The sequence below is a fragment of the Echeneis naucrates genome, chromosome 7 (genome assembly GCF_900963305.1).
Source record: "Echeneis naucrates chromosome 7, fEcheNa1.1, whole genome shotgun sequence".
Lineage (NCBI taxonomy): Eukaryota > Metazoa > Chordata > Actinopteri > Carangiformes > Echeneidae > Echeneis > Echeneis naucrates.
In genome coordinates this window covers 24,900,893-24,918,889 of record NC_042517.1, presented here as the reverse complement: position 1 = coordinate 24,918,889, position 17,997 = coordinate 24,900,893, and the positions used below count along the sequence as shown (strand labels likewise).

Here is a 17,997-nt window from a genome sequence, read left to right as displayed (position 1 = left end):
ATTTCAGATTTACTTCTAATTGTAAACCTGTTCACACAAATAATGTAAAAAAAATGGGTCTCCTTCGTCAGGGTAAAACTCTGACCCTCTATCTTTCCTGTTTTGTCGTAGACATTGCCCACACGAGAGGTCCTCTTGATGGCAGCCTGTATGCTCAGATAAAGAAGCGTAGAGGACCTGGCTCTGGGTCTCTCACCTCAACCGGTGGCAGCAGCCCGGGGGTGAGCCTTCCTGAAGATAGGCCTGATCACCTCATTGCTCGAGGGTCTGACTCCGCCCTCTCAGGCCATTCTGTCCATTTGAACCAATCATCTGACCGCCAGGAGGAGTCCATTCGTCCACCACCTCCAACCAGACAGGAAAGGGAGGAGCTTGAACGTCTCCTCGGAGGCATAGAGGGAAATCGAGATGGAGAGCGGGAGACTGCCATCTTGGATGACGGCGATTCGCTGCCTTCGGAACGAACTGGGACGTTGAGGCTCAGCCGGTCCTGCTCCTGTAGGGATGGTTATCGGTCCCAACGCTGCGCAGAACCTGGCTGTGACCGCACCCTCCTCATGCCAAATGGTTACTGCCTTGATCGGGCTCCTGGCACCAATGGGCACCATGGTGCAACACCTTCTGCTACCCCAAACACAGCTGGTCCTCCATCACACATGGATCTGTGCCAGCACTACAGTCCCCACCCCCACCAGTCCCTCCCACCTCCAGATTTGGTGTGGGACCGCCAGAGTGGCCCCCCGCACTACCTGCACCGCTCCTGCTCAGAGGTTCCCTCATCTCGCCATATTTGCCCATACCCATCCCCAGACATCACCCCCCACTCTCACAACCCTTTGCATCACAACCCTCTGTCTGCCCCGGGTCGCATCTGCTGTCGAGAAGATGACTACAGTCCATACCACCACCCTCCTCCTGCCCATAACCACCATCACACTCATGGTCATGCACACCACCCCAAGTCCTCCACCAGCCCTACCTACCATGACATAATGCTAATGGATGGTCTGCCACCACCAGCCTGCCCTTGCAGAGACTGTGCCATCAGGAGGGAAGACTCAGCGGCTTATCATGGGCTGAGGATTGACCGAGGAGACAGCTTTCACTGGGATAGAGAGGCAGATCTCCAGCAGAGGGAGGTGGGGCTCAGAAGACCCAGGGAGACTGAGTTACCCAGAGGGCCAGAGCTTCACTGGGAGAGGGATGGCGGGTTGAGGAGAGGCAGAGAGCTGTCTCTCCACTGGGACAGAGACAGGGAGGCTGAGCTGCAGTGGGAGAGGGATCGAGAGGCTGAGTATTGGCACCGGAGAGCCACTGTAGCCTCCTATGGCCCGCAGGGTCACGATCTTCCATCCTTCACGTTTGACCCCTTGCCGTCGGGTCATCCAGCTTATCCTGAGGCGTCTAGATCTCATGCTCATTCTCATCTGGACCTCAAGTACAGCAGCAGCAGCAGTGGTTACCAAACACCCCGCCAAGCTTGCCCCTACTCACCGTACCAGCCCTCGCCATCAGAAAGCAGGGGCTATGCCTCTGGCTACCAGTCTGAATCCACGTCACCGCTGCCACCTGCATCTTCCATGACAGGGCCCTGCAACCATAGCAACGGACCGGCAGAGCACAACCACACTCAACAACAGCCAGACTCACAGCAGTCATATGGTTCTGACTCACACACTGGTGAGTCTCGATGAAACAAAAAAAAATTTTTCTTAAAGTGGAAACCAGGAGTGGATAAATTACTGATAATCAAAAACACCATCCACCGATCATTGGTGCTTAGCTCAGCAGATGCCTTCTATATTACTCACAAACTGCCTCTTCTTCAGTTGCCAACCTCAGCTGATTCTACCTTCACGGATGTTAAAGATTGAAAATTTGTTCCTCTCCATTCTCAGATGGCCTTCGTAGTTCTGGAGAAAGTGTGGGCTGGAGGGATCACATTACCCATGGGTCCTTTAAGAGGGTCCACAGAGAAGGCCATGGTGCATGCTCTACACCATCAGACATGTCTGGACCGCCCACTCCTGTCCACACCAGCAGCCCTTTACGCACCCAGGAAAGGTATTCTACCATTTCTCCTTCACATTGTCAAATGCTTCTGTCATTACATGTATGGTTCGCTATTGGGTTTGTAAAAGGAAGTATAAAAATATTTAAAGTCACATTATTTGACACTCCTTTATCTGAAGGTCAGTGAGCAAATGAAAAGATAGGCTCAGTGTCTGAATACAGCTGTGTGCATTTCTCTGTGGACCGAGACCTTTGAAACTCTCCCTGTATAAATCCAGAACCTCAACCATATTTAGAAAGATTTAGAACACATTTAATAACGTTAAGCAGCAGATGAATAAAAAGATTAGTCAAGTTAGAGGAAGCATTTCTCTAGCTCACCAGCAGGTCTGTAATGTCTGTCCATTTAGCCCCAGTCCAGGAGGGAGGGAGTATGAGATCCGGACAACGGACATCCTCAGCAGTGACTATGAGGTGCCCCAGCCCCAGGAAAGACACTATCATGCTGATAATACTGTCCAGGAATCCCCGGAGAGCCAAAGAAGCAGCACAGAGCCGTCATCTGTGTCACTCACCAAAGACACACACACAACCACACATACACAAGCAGAGCTCCACAACCACTGCACTTCACAAACAGACCTGTCTCCTACAGCTCCCCACCAGCAGCACTGTAGCCCAGAAATGCCTTCTGTTCCTTCCTTTGATTCTGTGACACCAACCAAATCAAACCAAAGAAACTGCCAGGCTCCATCTTCCCCTATCCATGCTCTACGCACCCCAAACACACACACCCAACCGGGCCCGCTCAATCTCCAGACCCCCCATCCATCAGAGGCTGCTGTTGTGCCTCTCAGTGTGGCACAGGCAGAGTCCCAGCCTCAGAGCCAGACCCAGGCCCGGGCCACAGGACCGATCCCTTCCAACGTCAGTGGATCTTCTCCAGCCATTGAAACTCACTCCCCAAAAGCTACTAACGCCCAAGCCCCTGCCTCCCCCACCTCAGCTTCACCATGCTCCCCCCAGCCAACATCCAACAGCATGGAAGGCTCCCCTGTCTCTGATGCCCCAGTTCCTGGCTTTGCCACCTTGGGAAGGAGGTTAATGTTGAGCAGTACCGAACACCCAAATCATGCTCAGCAGCACGGGCCCCCACATCACCACTTCCCGGCCACAGAGCACAGTGACACTCACAAGGGGCCCTGCTACTCTACTCACACCCCTCAGCTTCACCCTTCCTCCTTTTCCAACTACTCCACCATCTCCATCCCCCTTCCTCACCCCCAACCGCCTCTGCCAGAGAAGCGCCACTTGGCCACCCAATCAGGTGCACCAGGTGATGGGGTAGGGACTCTGAGGCCAGCAGTTGGGGGCAATGGGCCTCCCCCGTCTTCCAGCACCACCCAGCATCAGCACCATGTGACATTCTCTCCCACCATTGGGGAAATTGCTCCCCCTACAGGCCAGAATGAAGGAGTTGGCTCTGTGGAATTTGAGAATGGAAACAGGGTTGGTGTGAAGTTTGTCCAGGACAGCTCAAAGTTCTGGTACAAGCCTGGCATCTCCAGAGAACAGGGTGGGTCTTCCTTTCTTTTAGTCAAGTGTAGTTTGCTACAATGTAATGTCTTGTTTTCTTGCAATTGCCGATTAAAATATTTTCTAATATTTAGTTTGTTCTTGACTGCAGCAATCTCAGCTCTGAAGGAGAGAGAGCCAGGAGCATTCCTAATCAGAGACAGCAACTCTTTCCAGGGGGCGTATGGCTTGGCCCTGAAGGTGGCTACACCTCCTCCCAATGTCAACAACCACAGCAGCAAAGGTAATTAGATTTATTATGTCAATGTCATGAAAAAATATCGCAAGAAGAGGAAGTGTCACAAACAGCTGGACAACTTAGCCATTCAAGGCATCTCACTCACTCAGCAGTACCGCCGGCCTTAGTTGACTATATTTGCAACTAACTGATTTTCAACCTCTGCTGTTACAGCCAGTGATCCTCTGGAGCAGCTGGTTAGACATTTCCTGATAGAGACAGGCCCTCGAGGAGTCAAGATTAAAGGGTGTCAGAATGAGCCATTCTTTGGTAAGAATTTTCAGGCCTGCTGTTTATGGGGTTCAGGCGGAATATGAAGATTTAACTGAAACTACAGGAGAAAACATATCATATACGTCTTCTTGGTGTTTGGAAAGTTTTTCCTGTTAATCTCTTTTCTCCAGGGAGTCTGTCAGCTCTGGTCTACCAACACTCCATCACCCCCATTTCTTTGCCCTGTGCTCTGAAGATCCCAGAAAGAGGTTGGTACTGCTCAGCTTCTCAAAAGAACTGTGACGAATGAATATTTTTTTTATCAGAATTCTGATATATTTCTGTCCAAAACTTTAAAAAATTCAAGTAACAGGTAACTCGACTAATAAGAGCAACAGATACTGGTAATTCAGGCTGGGATTAGAAAGTTTCTGTGTTTTTGACTAAAAACCTTAATTATTACATAATAGGTGATAAACCTTTCCTGTGACTCTGTTTGATAGTGGAGTTATTCGCATTGTGGCCTCACATCAGGAGGGTTCTCCTTAAGCTTCCACAGTTCATAGACCATAGACCTGCAGGTTTCTAAAATGTGAACATTAGTTTATATGACAGTGGGAATATTTTTCAGCCCTCTGGACCCATGAATTAAAACATGGTTTGTCCACTAGAGGGCACTGACACAATATCAATATGGGTCTTGTCTGTCATTTAAATTTTACTTCAATCTTATGTCGTCTTTGCTTAAAAATTCCAAATATTAATTTCATTGTTGGTTTCTAAAATCAAAGACATTCACATCAGGTTTACATATGAGTCTAATCTAGGCGTCATTACATTACAGACATTAATAATAACAATCTTTGAGAAGTTAATGACAACAGAAAATACGCCTTAATGAATAACTGATTTGTTTGTGTGTGTGGTCAGATCTGATTGGAGATGTCCCGGAGGTTCAGCTTGTGAGTAACATCAGCACAGCGGCCGACCTGCTGAAACAAGGAGCAGGTGAGTCCTCTGTTGGACTCTGTCCTCACACACAGACACTTTTACAGCCAAAATTTCTGTCATCTTCCACCTCCAAAATAATATTGGACATAGAAATATCACAATTTTGTGAAGCTGAATTTGTGTGTTTATTTCTCTCCTTTCAGCCTGTAATGTCCTCTACCTGAACTCTGTGGAAACTGAGTCTCTGACTGGCCCTCAAGCCATTGCCAAGGCAACAGATGCCACTTTTGGTCACAACCCGCGACCCGCTGCCACTGTGGTCCAGTTCAAAGTGACATCCCAAGGTATCACGCTCACGGACAGCCAGCGCAGGTGAGAGATTTATTTATTATTAATTATTTGCTGAATCTTGACTGAAGACCTAAAGGAACTGTTCTCTCTGTTCACAAACCACATTTTTTACTAGACAGACATCACTATGTTTCCTAGAAATCCTCCTCTATGTTTTAAAACTTTAAAAGTGCTTTTAATTTTGATCAGTTATATTCTTTAAACTGCAACAGTGTTGGAAGACACTATATATAGCTTATTATTATCTTTAAAACAAACTTTTTCCTTAATATATATTTGTATTCCTTCTCCATTCTTTATTATTGTTTTGCCAGGGTGAAAAAGACTAAATACTGTTTGACATTTGTTTTGTCCTTTTAGAGTTTTCTTCAGGAGACATTACCCAGTCAACAGTGTAACGTACAGCAGCCTCGACCCTAAAGACAGGAGGTGGGAAATTAAAGGACTACATAGATCCTATTTAATTGCAGCTAACCTGTAATCATCAAAATTCACCACAATCAGTCATCCACTCCACACATCATCCTGCCTTGCATTTGTGGCTCTGAGTCCATGCATGGTTTAGGAGTGCATTTGTTTGCCCTTGAATGTGTGCAAGCATGCACGAGATGGGTTGTTGTGTTGTGTGAGCACGCTGGCTATTTGCCGCGGCTTCAGCTGCATCAGCTTGTTTGGCAGCTTTCCCTGTGTGTGTCTGAGTCTGGTTTCTCTCTCTTTCTCTCTCTCTGTCTGTTGTAGGTGGACTAACTCAGACAACACAACTGTTAAGTAAGTGCTGCAATTGTGTTTGCGAGTCAGAGTTAGTGACAGGGTGTGCGTTATGAAAAGGAAGTGTATGTTTTCCTGTGCAGGAGCGAATGTGGTTGCAAATGTGTTGCATGGCATCAGAGGGCGTGTGAGGCTTGGCCACATCCTTACACAAATATGATTTGGTTGTTGTTGACTTCCATCTTAGCTAAAATTAAAAAATTAACCCTGGAGTCTGCTACAAAGCCAACCGCCTGTCACTTCCTGTCATGCTCAATAACTTGCCCCCTTAAATCCTCTTTCCTCTCGCAGGGTGTTTGGTTTCGTTGCGAAGAAGCCTGGCAGTTTGGCGGAGAATGTTTGCCACATGTTTGCAGAGCTGGATCCCGAACAACCCGCCTCTGCCATTGTCAACTTCATCAACAAGGTCATGCTGTCGCAGCGCCGGTAGACAAAGTCACGGGCAGTGGTGTATAGTGTCATCGAGGAGGCCCAGTGCTCGTGTTCTCAGTTTGGACCAGAATCTTTATCCAACAGTTGATTATGTTAAAAGTTTTGTTTATAAATAAGCTCACATTAGTCGGTGATCCACAGCAATGGTTGTTTATGTACCATTGTGCCACACTGTCTGCTTAACAGCCCCCACCTTTTCAAAACGATAACACCACATTTACATTTTTTGGAATGTGAAAGATGCAAAGTGCTTAAACAAAGCCATGATGTATAGTACTACAACTCCTCTGAGAGTGGGGAGGCTTCAGAGGACATCGGCATCTGACAGGGATCCACTCCTGAAGGATTGCTGGGTTAACTGGCTGCTTCTGGGACTCGCCTGGTATCATGAAGCTAGTTAACTCTGAGCTAGACTCAAAAATTACAAAAGGAAGTTCAGTTTATTTTGAAGGACCATCTGAACCTGCCCTCATAACAAGAGGGTAATGGGTTTGGTTCCCGGCATGGGGCCTTTCTATGTGGAGTTACCGTGTTCTCCCTGTGCCTGCGTGGGTTTCCTCCAAAGACATCATGTTTGGGTTAGCTGGTCACTCTAAACTGTCTGTAGGTCTGAGTGTGAGTGTTGTTGGTTGTTGGTCTCTGTCTGTCACTGTGTGTTGGCCCTGTGATGGACTGGTGACCTGTCCAGGGTGACCCCACCCTCACCCAGAGTGAGCTGGGATTGGCTCCAGCGGCCCTGCGACCCAGAAGCAGAGAAGCAGTAGAAGATGAATGAATGAATTACTGCAGGATTATTACTTTATTTCCATGTCTGAGTATGAACAGGCATGAATGACTGAAGCTGAAAAGATAAGTGAAGAATTATTGAAATCACTACTTTTAAATCAAAGGCACAAAATCTTTGCATTTACTCTGCTCTAGCCCTGTAAATATTCAGGTGCATTCAAAAAATGTGAATACCTGATGCCATTGCATGTTAATTGGCTTCTTTTTTTTTGTCTGCATGTGTCCTCATAGTTTAGCACCACAGGGTGTCAATTGTATGAGATTGATGCAGCTATAGCCTCTATTATAGTTATAGTCTATTTTATTATTTCAGTGTGTGTATGTGACCATCACCAGCCCTCCCTGGAATCTGGCTTTGTGTGGCAGGGAGGGCAGTGCTACGCCTCAGTGAACACAGGGGAGAGTAAAGGACAGAGAAGGTGTGGAAGGATGGACAGGGGAAGGGAAGCAGGTGGTGGTGGTAGGAACTAGTGGAGTGAAGGATCCTGTGCTTTTCCTGTTACTTCACTAAGAGAGTCCAGAGGGTTTCTGTGTAGATCTCTGGAGAGACTGCAGTCCAGGTAGGTGAAGGTGTCCCAAAAGAGGAGCGGAGTCAAAGAGTGATGGGATGAAAGATTCTAATTGAAGATTTTGCCTGTTTAAATAGAGCTCAGAGCTGAACAGTTCATGCTTCATGATACCACTGAGACCAACAGAGCCAAACTGAGCTGACACAGGTCCCTGCTCAATGTTGGCCAAATCCAGCTTCTATTACCAGCTGCTGTTCAGATAACAAGTGATACGAGTTTAAAGCTGCTTTAAGAACACAGCAGACTGAGCAGCTACTGTGGCTAACAGAAACTCCAACACTTCAACCTAATAGCTGCCTTAAAAAAAAAAAAAAAAAATACAGCAGGTGTTTATATTCTGCATTGTTACAAAATCTTTTATTTTTTTCTTTGTTTGAAACAGTGACCAAAGCCAAGATGATGTCATTTAGGATCTGTATCTAGAGATGTGTGTATAGCTTGTTTAAAGCCACATGCCTTCAAACGCACCACAGCACACATTTAAATTACAACTGACAATCAGGTTTTTTTTTTTTTTCTCACTCACATTCACTTTAACTTCATAATCAGAGCGAGTGAGAGCTGTAACTCTCTAATGAAAGGAAATGTGAAGTTTTTAACTTTAAACAAGAGTATGTGTGAGAGGGAGTTGTGTGTGCGCGCGCGTGTGTGTGTGGAGGGTATTTAGGTGAATATGATGGATAGGTTGATGTTGTGTCCATCGTTTAAAGAAATGTATGTGAAATGGGGAAAAAGCTTGACGGGAAAGTTGTACAGTGTAAAATCACAGGACACATTTGGCTCACTGCTTTGCAGACGGGACGTTATCAAAGAGACAAGTAAACACACGGAGGCACAACAGATGTACTTAACCAAAGAAAAAGGCACTCTTGTATTAATAAGCTTTTTATCCAACTATATTTTTTTACTTATGGCTTCCTGTATTATTACTATGCATTTATTTAGTGTGTTGCCTTGTTTGGTCATGACCTAGAAAAACACTACTTGTATTACAGCGGTAATATATTGTCTGTTTACTTGTTGATCTATATTATGTAGTAATATATTTCCACATGCAGCTATAGGACAGTGTATGAGATATAAAAAGGAACATTTGTTTTTGAAAATAATATGCAATTTTGTATGCAAAAAGCTGAAGAGTAGAATTAAACACAAATGTGGTACCTAAATTGATGTCATTATTTTGGATTAAATGATATTTGGCTTCATAAACAGAAAATTGAGTCACACAGATTTCTTTTCACATTTAATATTCAAGATTTGCAGGAGGATTTCATAACTGAAAAACATTTCTGTGAGTTTGCAATTTTCTTTTAGATTTGTGGACACTGTTTTGTTTGATTACATATTTACACACAGACTGTCACTGTTCACACAAACACTGAGCTCTACCTCTACTTTTTCACCTCTGGGCACATCGGTCTGAGTGGAGGAACAAGTGCAAGGTTTCCTCTGAACTGGTAAGTTAACAGCTGCCACGCAGGAAAACACTCATCACTGGGCAGAAGAAAAATAAATATGGTTCCATTTCTCCAAGATATTTAAATGTTCTTTTGTTTGGCCAAAAGTCCAAAGCCCAAATATTTCCTGTTTTCAATGAGAGAAGCATCAGATCCTCATATTTTTTAAGCAGAAACCAGGAGAGATTCAACACATGACAAATGATTAACAAAACATAGTTATGTTTGTTAACAATTTTATTTATTCATAATTCCATAATTTGTATATTTTTTAGGACCAAACAAATATATACACTGCATTTTTTAAAACTCTTGTAAAATATTTTCAATCAAAACTTTACAGCTATCCCTTAAAAAAAAAAAAAAAAGTCAAATCATAATTCATTTTTAGTCATTGTATGTCTATGGTAACATTACAATTGTACAGAAGCTGCTGAATACTTAAAGACCATACTGAAGACCATAATTGCTAGTAATCAGCATGTTCACACTATTGTGGAGAAGATAACATATATAGTCTGGATTTTTATTTAAGGCTTTAAAATTCTTCTTATTAGTGTAGCTGAACCAGGAGTTTAACTGATCAATAACCTGTGACTGGTGATACTGAGCAGAGACGAGAAAACTGCTACTCTGAATCTAAAAAAAAAACAAACAAACAAACAAAAAAAAAAAAAAACGGCGTGCTTAGATTTGCTGAGACGATGGGTAACTAGAAGTAACTTTTCCTTTCCTTTAAAAACGTGATATATTAAATGTGCCAACTGCATTTTAAACTTTTAAACGGTTAAGCAACACAAGAAAACTACCTGCAGCTGTAGCAGTACGTCCCAATCTCAAAGTGCAGTAACAGTTCTAAAAAGATCCCTCGTGCGGGTTTCACACTTCAAACAGAATAGTCGGTAGCCTGCAGCCGGCAGCGTTGCGCGAAGAGTCATTCAAGTTACACTGAAGGAGGCTCTTCAGCAGAGACAGGCAGAGCTGAGTGTGAATTAAAGCGCCATTGTCAGCAGGGATTGTTCCTCCTCTTTTTACACAGAAGAGCTTTCTCTGACATTTGCCCTGATTCTAAAACAGGACCACAGGGCAGTGCTTGGCAATGACGTGCTCACTTTGATTCAATTTTCATCATGTCTGAAATAGCAAAACCGGCTTTTTAAACAGTTGTATTTTACACATGATGCGTTCAAACCCAAGCATTCAAGTGGAAACCACGTGTCTGTGGGAAATATCCACTCCCAAAGGCAGATGGAGTAAAGCAAGTCTGACCCTCCAATACAAAAGTTCATGGAGCTCCATTTTCACTTGCTGATGTCTAACCAGAACAACAGAACCACTCATCTGCTGCCCGTGGGGTGTACAATGAAAACAAACCCAAAAAAAAAAAAAAAATGGCTGCTGCCTTTCAGAATACACCCTCTCCATAGCTAAAAGCTTCAGTCGGTGTTTTAGCACAGAGAAGCCTGATTTGGTTTTTATGCTTGGAACATCTCCTCTACAGAAAACATCCCGGTGTTCCTGGACTCACCCAGATCGGATGAGGACTGAGGCCGGGGGTGAGTGGGTGGACAAATGGTGCCGGAGCCACTCTCCTGTGTGGTAGTATGTGGTGTTGGAGCCGCAGTCTATGTAGCGATAGGCCTCCAAGCTGTTCTGGGATGACCGCACCATGTATGAGGTTTTCACTGATGTCCTGAGAATAGATGAACATACAGAGGAGTGAAGGGCCTGCTGCTCCACGAAGTGACCACAGAGCTGATCAACAGGGAGACAAGTGCACCAGCAGAGACGCTAATTTCCAGTGTGTGAAATGACTGCCATGTTGTAAACAAAGCAAAAATTATCTACACCGATCAGCCAACATCTTGGACCAAGACGTTAGCTGCAGATCCTTTAATGCCAAAACAAAACCTCAAACTGGCTGTTGTTTCGCAAAACCTTCCTGAACTGTTGTTGCAGTGAAGCAGGAAGTAGTATCCTGCTGAAAGAGGCCACTGACATTAGAGAATACTGTTTCTATGAAGGGCTTATCTCCTTCCATTATGCATCCAGGTGCTATGTCTTCCACAGGTAAGTGACACATGCCTGATGCATCAGACCAGACCACCTATTGTGGTTGCCACAGAGGACAATGGGCTTCTTTCTCCTCCACAGTCCACTAATGTTAATACATATGTCTGTTTACTTCAACCACATTTAAATACAGAACTTTACATGGGCAATTTTTTTTTTTCTGTCAGAACATCTTTGAATGCCATGAAGAAAAAGGTCAAAATATATAAAAACAAATAACTGATAAAATCAAAATGAAGCATCTTCTCAAAGAAATAAGTAACTTACTGCACAAATATGACAATGTTGTGGACCTTGATGCTGGGCATGGTGCAGAAGGCACTGAAAAAGACCGAGCAGAAGTAGTTTAGAGCAATGAATTGATTTCTGGCTTGAAAACCAACAATTTAGCAGAGCTGCACTCAACACTGTTCTGTAAACTAATCAGTCTACTCATTTTATCTCTGTAATTTCAGTTCCCCAAAATGCCATGTCTAAATTCAATACAGGACCTTTCCCTACGCAGTTTGATTACTTTGTTAATAGCACTGTGGCCTCGCTGTGTTCAAATTCTGATTCTGTGGCTCCTCTGAAAAAGAATCAGGAGGCTGGCTCTGTGGTATAGCCCTCAAACTCAAGACTTAAGGCAGATGATGCGGAAATAAAGGAAATTTACCTGACCTGATACCTACCAGGTTATTTAAATATGTTTATCCACTGATTAACATCTATATTCTTGTTCTGATCAGTGTGAGTTATCTCCAGCCTTTCGAGGAAGCCGTTTTTAAACCTCTCCTCTAAAGACCTAATCTTGATCCAGATGTTTTGGCTAATTACAGACCCATATCTAGCCCTCCTGTCATTTCCAAAATTCTCGAAAAGGCAGTTGCAAACCAATTGTGTATAGGAATGGCTTGTTTGAAGAGTTTCAGTCAGGTTTTAGAGTTCATCATAGCACAGGAACAGCACTGGTAAATGTGACCAAAAACATTTTAATGGCTACAGATAACGGATTGGCCTCCATACTTGTCCTGTTTGATCTAAGTGCTGCTTTTGACATATCTTTGCATTCATGTCAGTGCTTGCTCTTGGAGGGATAGCTGGGTCTCTCTAACAACTCCATAAAGAGTTTGGTCTAGACCTGCTCTATATTTAAGATGCCTTGATGTAACTTGGCATGATATAAATACATTTGATTTGGTTTGAATTTATGTGTATTTTTACTGAGACAGACAAACTGTTAAATTGGGTCAGTTTCCAGTTGAAGAGTTACAGCGTCTTCTTCTCAGCCTGTGAAAAAAAAAGTCTTCCTTCTAAATGTTACATCCACACAATCATTATTTAGATTTTAAAATGCATTTCTTTTTTTTGTTTGTTTGTTTTACTTTGACAACTCCAGCATGTTGAAGTCTAGACCCATGTAGGACTCATTGTTTTTGGAGCAAACATAATTACTACTAATCTCATAAATAACTTGAGCATCCTTTTAATCCATTACAAGGTTTTTGTTTTTCCATTACAGTGAAAATTGTTTTGAGAATCAACACTTACTACACGTAGGGTGCATTTCTGCCAATCTCTACACTGACGGTGTAGTTCACCTGCAGAAAATTTGAAGTTACACAAGAACACAGTTAAAATGTATTCTCATCTTAAGAGGAAGTGAAGTAACTTCAGAGGAATAACACATTATTACCCAAATTATACAGTGGAACTCCAACACCGTCAAGATTTCTTACATTGCTGTTGTTTTGGTTCGTAAAAACAAAATGATGTGATTCTTTCATTTATCAGCTTCATAAAAAGGTTTTTAAATTCTCAAGCACAAATGTTACTGAACATAAATACATTTGCATGTGTCAGTGAGTGATTCCTGGCACTGAATAAACTACAGGTTATTCAATACAGCAGATCAAACCCTTCGTGTGTTTCTAACGTCTTCACATATTTAACATTTAGCAGGACAGTTTTTCAGGATTCTGAAAGCTCAAACAGAGCTGATGTCCTGTAGCAGCCATATTGTGGTTTACTGATGATGCATCATTTGCTGCATGACATCTATATCAGGAATCACGAATGTCACTGAAGCACAAGTGATGATGTTCATTATCCATCCAGAACAATATTTGGAGGAAGACTAATCTCCCGTACCTGACGCTCACTGAGAGGCAGGATGGTGGTGGCATTGTCCAGCTGTTGAGTGCCAATCACCATCTTCATGTAAAGGACCTGGCAGCTCACGCTCTGAACCAGCATGGAGAAAAAGTTCGGGTTGCTGATGTTCAGTGTGCTCTAAGAAAAAGAAAGTGGAAAAAAAAAAAGGCAAACAAAAATACACAATAAATATCAAGAGCTGTGAGTGATAATATCTTCTCTGCACAAACAGAAAGTCACAAAATTAAATTTCTATACAAGTTGTGGTGCTTTGCAAGTGTGAGTCAAAACTTACAGTCATGTTCATCTGGACCTTCATATTGGAGTGGTCAAAGTAAACTGTCACAGAGCGTATCCCATCATCCACCACAACTACCGAGCGAGGGAACAGGAAAAAGGCAACAAGTGAAGATGCCAGGAGACAGAGCACAACTGACAGGACCACGTACAGCTTCCTGGAAAAAAGGAAAAAAGGTCCTCCTGCTGTTCAGATGTGATGAACCACATTAAAAGAGCAAAGCAGTCCATCACAGGGCCAACACACAGAGACAGACAGAGACCAACAACCACTCACACGCAGACCTCTTGGGCATTTCGAACTTATTTTAAGAGCACCAGAAAAAGCATCTTTTGAAAGGAAAAACATTGACAAGAACTAACATCAAGCTGTACTGAAGACTTGAAACCATAAACTCACTGAAGATGTTTACTAAATCAACCAAGAAGTAGGGCATTTTCCCATCGATTTCAATACAATCTGGCTTCTTTAACCAATCAGTTGAATCACTCCCTGATGGTCACAAGACAGAATTTGAAGCTTTTAGCACTGACTTCACTTTACAGGCCCAGAATCCAGGTCCATTTTAATGTCAGTATAAAGAAGCACAGTGACACAGTGACAAACAATTATATGGACACATCTGATGACATTTAGCGGGCTTTCCTTCCCTCTCTTGCCACTGCATTGGTGCATCTGGGCTACTTACGTTCTTTGTGGCCGCAGTCTTTGGTCACTGTATGGGATCAATGCCACCAGTTCATTCACCTGACCTATCAGGCAGAAGATAACAGGTCATGCAACACAATGAAGGGAACGTCCTCTTCCAAAACCCTGCATCTTTGGCAACAGAACAAACATCACAAAAATTGCATCACCTTTGCTTTCAATAAGCAAAGGTGATGCATGCACACACACAGACACACACACACACACACACACACAGGAGAGGATGATTGCACAGAAATCACAACTGGCAGGGGAATGCAGATAAAATGTGTGTTGCTTTCTTAGTGTGCGTTTGTGTGCACGCTGTGACCACAAACAAGCTGCAAACTAAACACTGCAAGGTTTTCAGACTAAAATGGCCATTTAAAGGTTTCTGTCTCTGTTAAACTTCCAGCTGAGGCCCAACATAATTTAACCAACTTTTCCTGAAGCTCCACTCACCGGACGGTATCCGCCCGGTGCCCTGACACGTCGGACACGTTATGCTGTCCCTCCCGGTGAACTCCACGTAGGGGAACTGGGCGATGTCCTCCCGTCTCCCGATGCCGTCCAAAGACTCGTTATCGGAGTCTTTGTCCTCTCCGGGCCGCTCAGAGCTTCGGCTCTCCGGCAGGAGTGACAAGTAGCTGCCGCTCCGGGACCACAGCGTCCCCATGGCGGTCTGCAGGTGGCCCGGTACACGACGGCCGAGAGGGAGAAGCTTTCTCCGGTGAAACGTCCCGGCTCGGACCTCAGCGGATGGCTGGGGTTAGTCCCCGGTGCTCAGAGTCCACTCACCGTGCCGTCAGCAGGAGCGACGCCGCCATCAGCAGCCCTATTTACCGGCGCTCATGTGTGTTGCCTTCCCGGCCCCTCCGTGCCGCCACAACCAACTTCCTCATCCGGCCCGAATACCCCGGTTTATGTAGCTTCGAGCCACAACACAGTGAGGAGAACACGCAGGTTATGTTTTTCTATATTTATTCATCAAAGAATTGCAAGCTATCACTCTACCATCGGTGGCTGACAGAAAAAAACACATTGTCTGTTCTTGAGAGGTTTAGTGAATTACACACGCGATTTCCGGCGTGTGAAGGCAGCACCCCGAGCAGGTCGTTGCAGCCTTCGACTGTCGTGCGTGCAGACCAACCCAACACCTAGAAATATTTTAGAAATGTTATTTTTCTGTGTTTTTTGTGCGTAAATATAACAACATACATTGTTATTGTTTGCCACTTCGTTCTGCCAGGCTCCTCTTCAGCTCTGAGTTCTCTCTCTGCAGCATTTTATTCTGTAGAAGAATGACAAATAGGGTGTAAAGCTGTCAATATTCATCACTATTGAATCAGCCTTCATAATAAAATGAAGTTCATTTCACAACCAAGTGACACAAAATGGCATCAACCTTATGTCTGAGTGCCTCTACAATAAGGTCTCGTCCTCCCTTGATGCTCTCCTCCTTCTTTGATGCTCTGAAGATGTCCCCAATAATTGAGACAAGCACTTGAGACTGAAAAAAAAATGTTTTAGAAATGAATGCCAGAGCCTTTGGCCTGGTTATCTCGTTTACTCGTTTGCTTTCCAATAATGATTTTTGCGTCAGTTATCTTGTGCTGGTGACACTCACAAACTTTTTGCTCTGAAACAGATAACAGTGGTACATGTCGGCAGCAGGGTGTCTGGCCACAAAGCCAAAGACTTTGGGCGAGGATGGCAGGACCGCACAGAAGGAAACAGTGGAGAGAGGGCATGTATACAACAAGAACTGGGGATAGGAAAGATAATGAAAAGATATAAAATGGTGATTCATGGCCAGAGAAGGCCAGATGTTTTAAATATCTTTGGACTATTAAAAAAAGGTTTGACACACTTGTCACACACCTTGGTTTTGCTTTCCAAAATGTCTATCCCGCTCAGAGACAGGAAAAGGTGGACTTTGCTCTTCCTGGTTGCCTTTTCAGGAGAGTATTTATCTGGCATCTGGGGATGAGAAGGGGAAGACAACAGGTGGATCACATGTCACTGCATGTTTGTAGACATGCCTCTCCTCTCTCTCCCTGTCCTCATCCTGCAGGTGGTGACTCATCTCCATCCCATGTTCCTGCAACACCTGCTGGTCCCATATAGCATGAATTATGTACTACAGCTCAACTCCATGAACTTCATGCAGCAACATGTTCCTACCCAAAGCCTGTCTCTCTCTCTCTCTCTCTCTCTCTCTCTCTCTCTCTCTCCCTCTCTCTCTCCCACTCTCAACCCAACCGGTCGAGGCAGATGGCCGCCCCCCCTGAGCCTGGTTCTGCTCGAGGTTTCTGCCTCTTAAAGGAAGTTTTTCCTTGCCACTGTTGCCAAGTGCTTGCTCATCGGGGGATCTGTTGGGTCTCTTTAAATAAATTTATAAAGAGTTTGGTCTAGACCTTCTCTCTATGTAAAGTGTCTTGATGTAACTTTGTTATGATTTGGCGCTATACAAATAAATCTGCTTTGATTTGATTTGAACACATGTTCCTAATTCATATAAACTATACATGTGAACATTATGTTGATCCTTATCAAGTGAACAAAGTCACTGATCCAGCAATTAATAAAAAAAAAAACAAAAAAAAACAGGATGGATCTCCAAAGTTATTCAGAATCATTCCCCGGGAATCATAGATCTATGTACTAAGTTTTATTGTCAATCCTTAAATTGGATATTGAGCGAATTAAATTAGGTTGAAAGCAGCGCAGCACGCAACTGACAGATTGGTTTAATAACCTGGTTGAAAGATACAGGAAGTGTGTGTGTTAGATGTGTTTAAAAACCAACACTCCATTAGATCCACAGTACTGACCTGGAGGCGCTGAACTGCATCATCCATGATCTGTAGTCCTTTAGGGCGAACTACCTCAATTCGCCCGAGAAACTTGTTTTAAGAGATAAACAGAGATGACGATGAATTTAAAAGTGTTTTAAACATGTTGTCTTAATCCGAAATGAAAGCTGAACACATAAGCATTCAAATTTGATCTGCATGGCCACAAGATTACTTCATGACAAACTGCGCTGAGTTGCACAAAATTCAACATAATGTTTAAATCCCATAACGTTTCAAAAGTAATGTACCAGATTCAACCTTTGGATCTTTCACTGTATTTACCTTGACCTGAAAGGAGATCTCATTGTCATCATCTGAGATGTCACTCATCTCGACAGGCCTGGGATTCTACCTGCCATTTGTCACAAAAAAATCAAGATGTAAAAAACAACCACCAACTCATGAATGACATGACTTCAAGTTCAGCCTTACCTTTTTGTAAATGTACTGTATAGCCCGAGTGAGACGTTTACTGCTTCAACTGCAAAAGGGGCGAGTGCAAAGTTTATTGGAGTTAAAATATAACCATGACATCTTCCTTATTGCCCTTTATCGGATATCTAGGTTGCCTGGAAATCGAATGACTTGTTTC

The 17,997-nt window shown here is 43.7% G+C and overlaps 3 protein-coding genes across 4 annotated transcripts in view; 1 reads left to right on the top strand and 2 right to left on the bottom strand.

Annotated features, from left to right (window-relative positions):
* tns2a (tensin 2a) overlaps positions 1 to 6,846 on the top strand; it is a 54,708-nt gene extending 47,862 nt beyond the window's left edge. For both annotated transcript variants that reach the window (XM_029506023.1, XM_029506024.1), the window contains 11 exons: positions 112 to 1,680; positions 1,899 to 2,064; positions 2,424 to 3,589; positions 3,701 to 3,832; positions 4,001 to 4,096; positions 4,231 to 4,308; positions 4,970 to 5,047; positions 5,194 to 5,362; positions 5,702 to 5,770; positions 6,080 to 6,109; positions 6,401 to 6,846. In XM_029506023.1, coding sequence (XP_029361883.1) covers positions 112 to 1,680; positions 1,899 to 2,064; positions 2,424 to 3,589; positions 3,701 to 3,832; positions 4,001 to 4,096; positions 4,231 to 4,308; positions 4,970 to 5,047; positions 5,194 to 5,362; positions 5,702 to 5,770; positions 6,080 to 6,109; positions 6,401 to 6,539 — 3,692 coding nt within the window. In that variant the 3' untranslated portion in view covers positions 6,540 to 6,846. The remainder of the gene's footprint in view (positions 1 to 111; positions 1,681 to 1,898; positions 2,065 to 2,423; positions 3,590 to 3,700; positions 3,833 to 4,000; positions 4,097 to 4,230; positions 4,309 to 4,969; positions 5,048 to 5,193; positions 5,363 to 5,701; positions 5,771 to 6,079; positions 6,110 to 6,400) is intronic.
* A 2,320-nt stretch (positions 6,847 to 9,166) lies between these two features.
* Positions 9,167 to 15,456, bottom strand: tmem106c (transmembrane protein 106C). Its single transcript, XM_029506490.1, has 7 exons — positions 15,010 to 15,456; positions 14,549 to 14,612; positions 13,858 to 14,017; positions 13,560 to 13,700; positions 12,960 to 13,009; positions 11,697 to 11,750; positions 9,167 to 11,049 (listed from the first exon to the last, which is right to left on the bottom strand). The coding sequence occupies exons 1-7, from the start codon at positions 15,221 to 15,223 to the stop codon at positions 10,881 to 10,883; spliced, it is 852 nt and encodes a 283-aa protein (XP_029362350.1). The 5' UTR covers positions 15,224 to 15,456; the 3' UTR covers positions 9,167 to 10,880.
* Positions 15,457 to 15,716: 260 nt separating this feature from the next.
* LOC115046245 (PTB domain-containing engulfment adapter protein 1) lies at positions 15,717 to 17,735 on the bottom strand. The gene is made up of 6 exons (XM_029506491.1): positions 17,688 to 17,735; positions 17,382 to 17,453; positions 16,429 to 16,527; positions 16,175 to 16,312; positions 15,953 to 16,057; positions 15,717 to 15,838 (listed from the first exon to the last, which is right to left on the bottom strand). Exons 1-6 carry the CDS (start codon positions 17,733 to 17,735, stop codon positions 15,770 to 15,772), a joined length of 531 nt encoding a protein of 176 aa, XP_029362351.1. The 3' UTR covers positions 15,717 to 15,769.
* Positions 17,736 to 17,997: the final 262 nt, after the last annotated feature.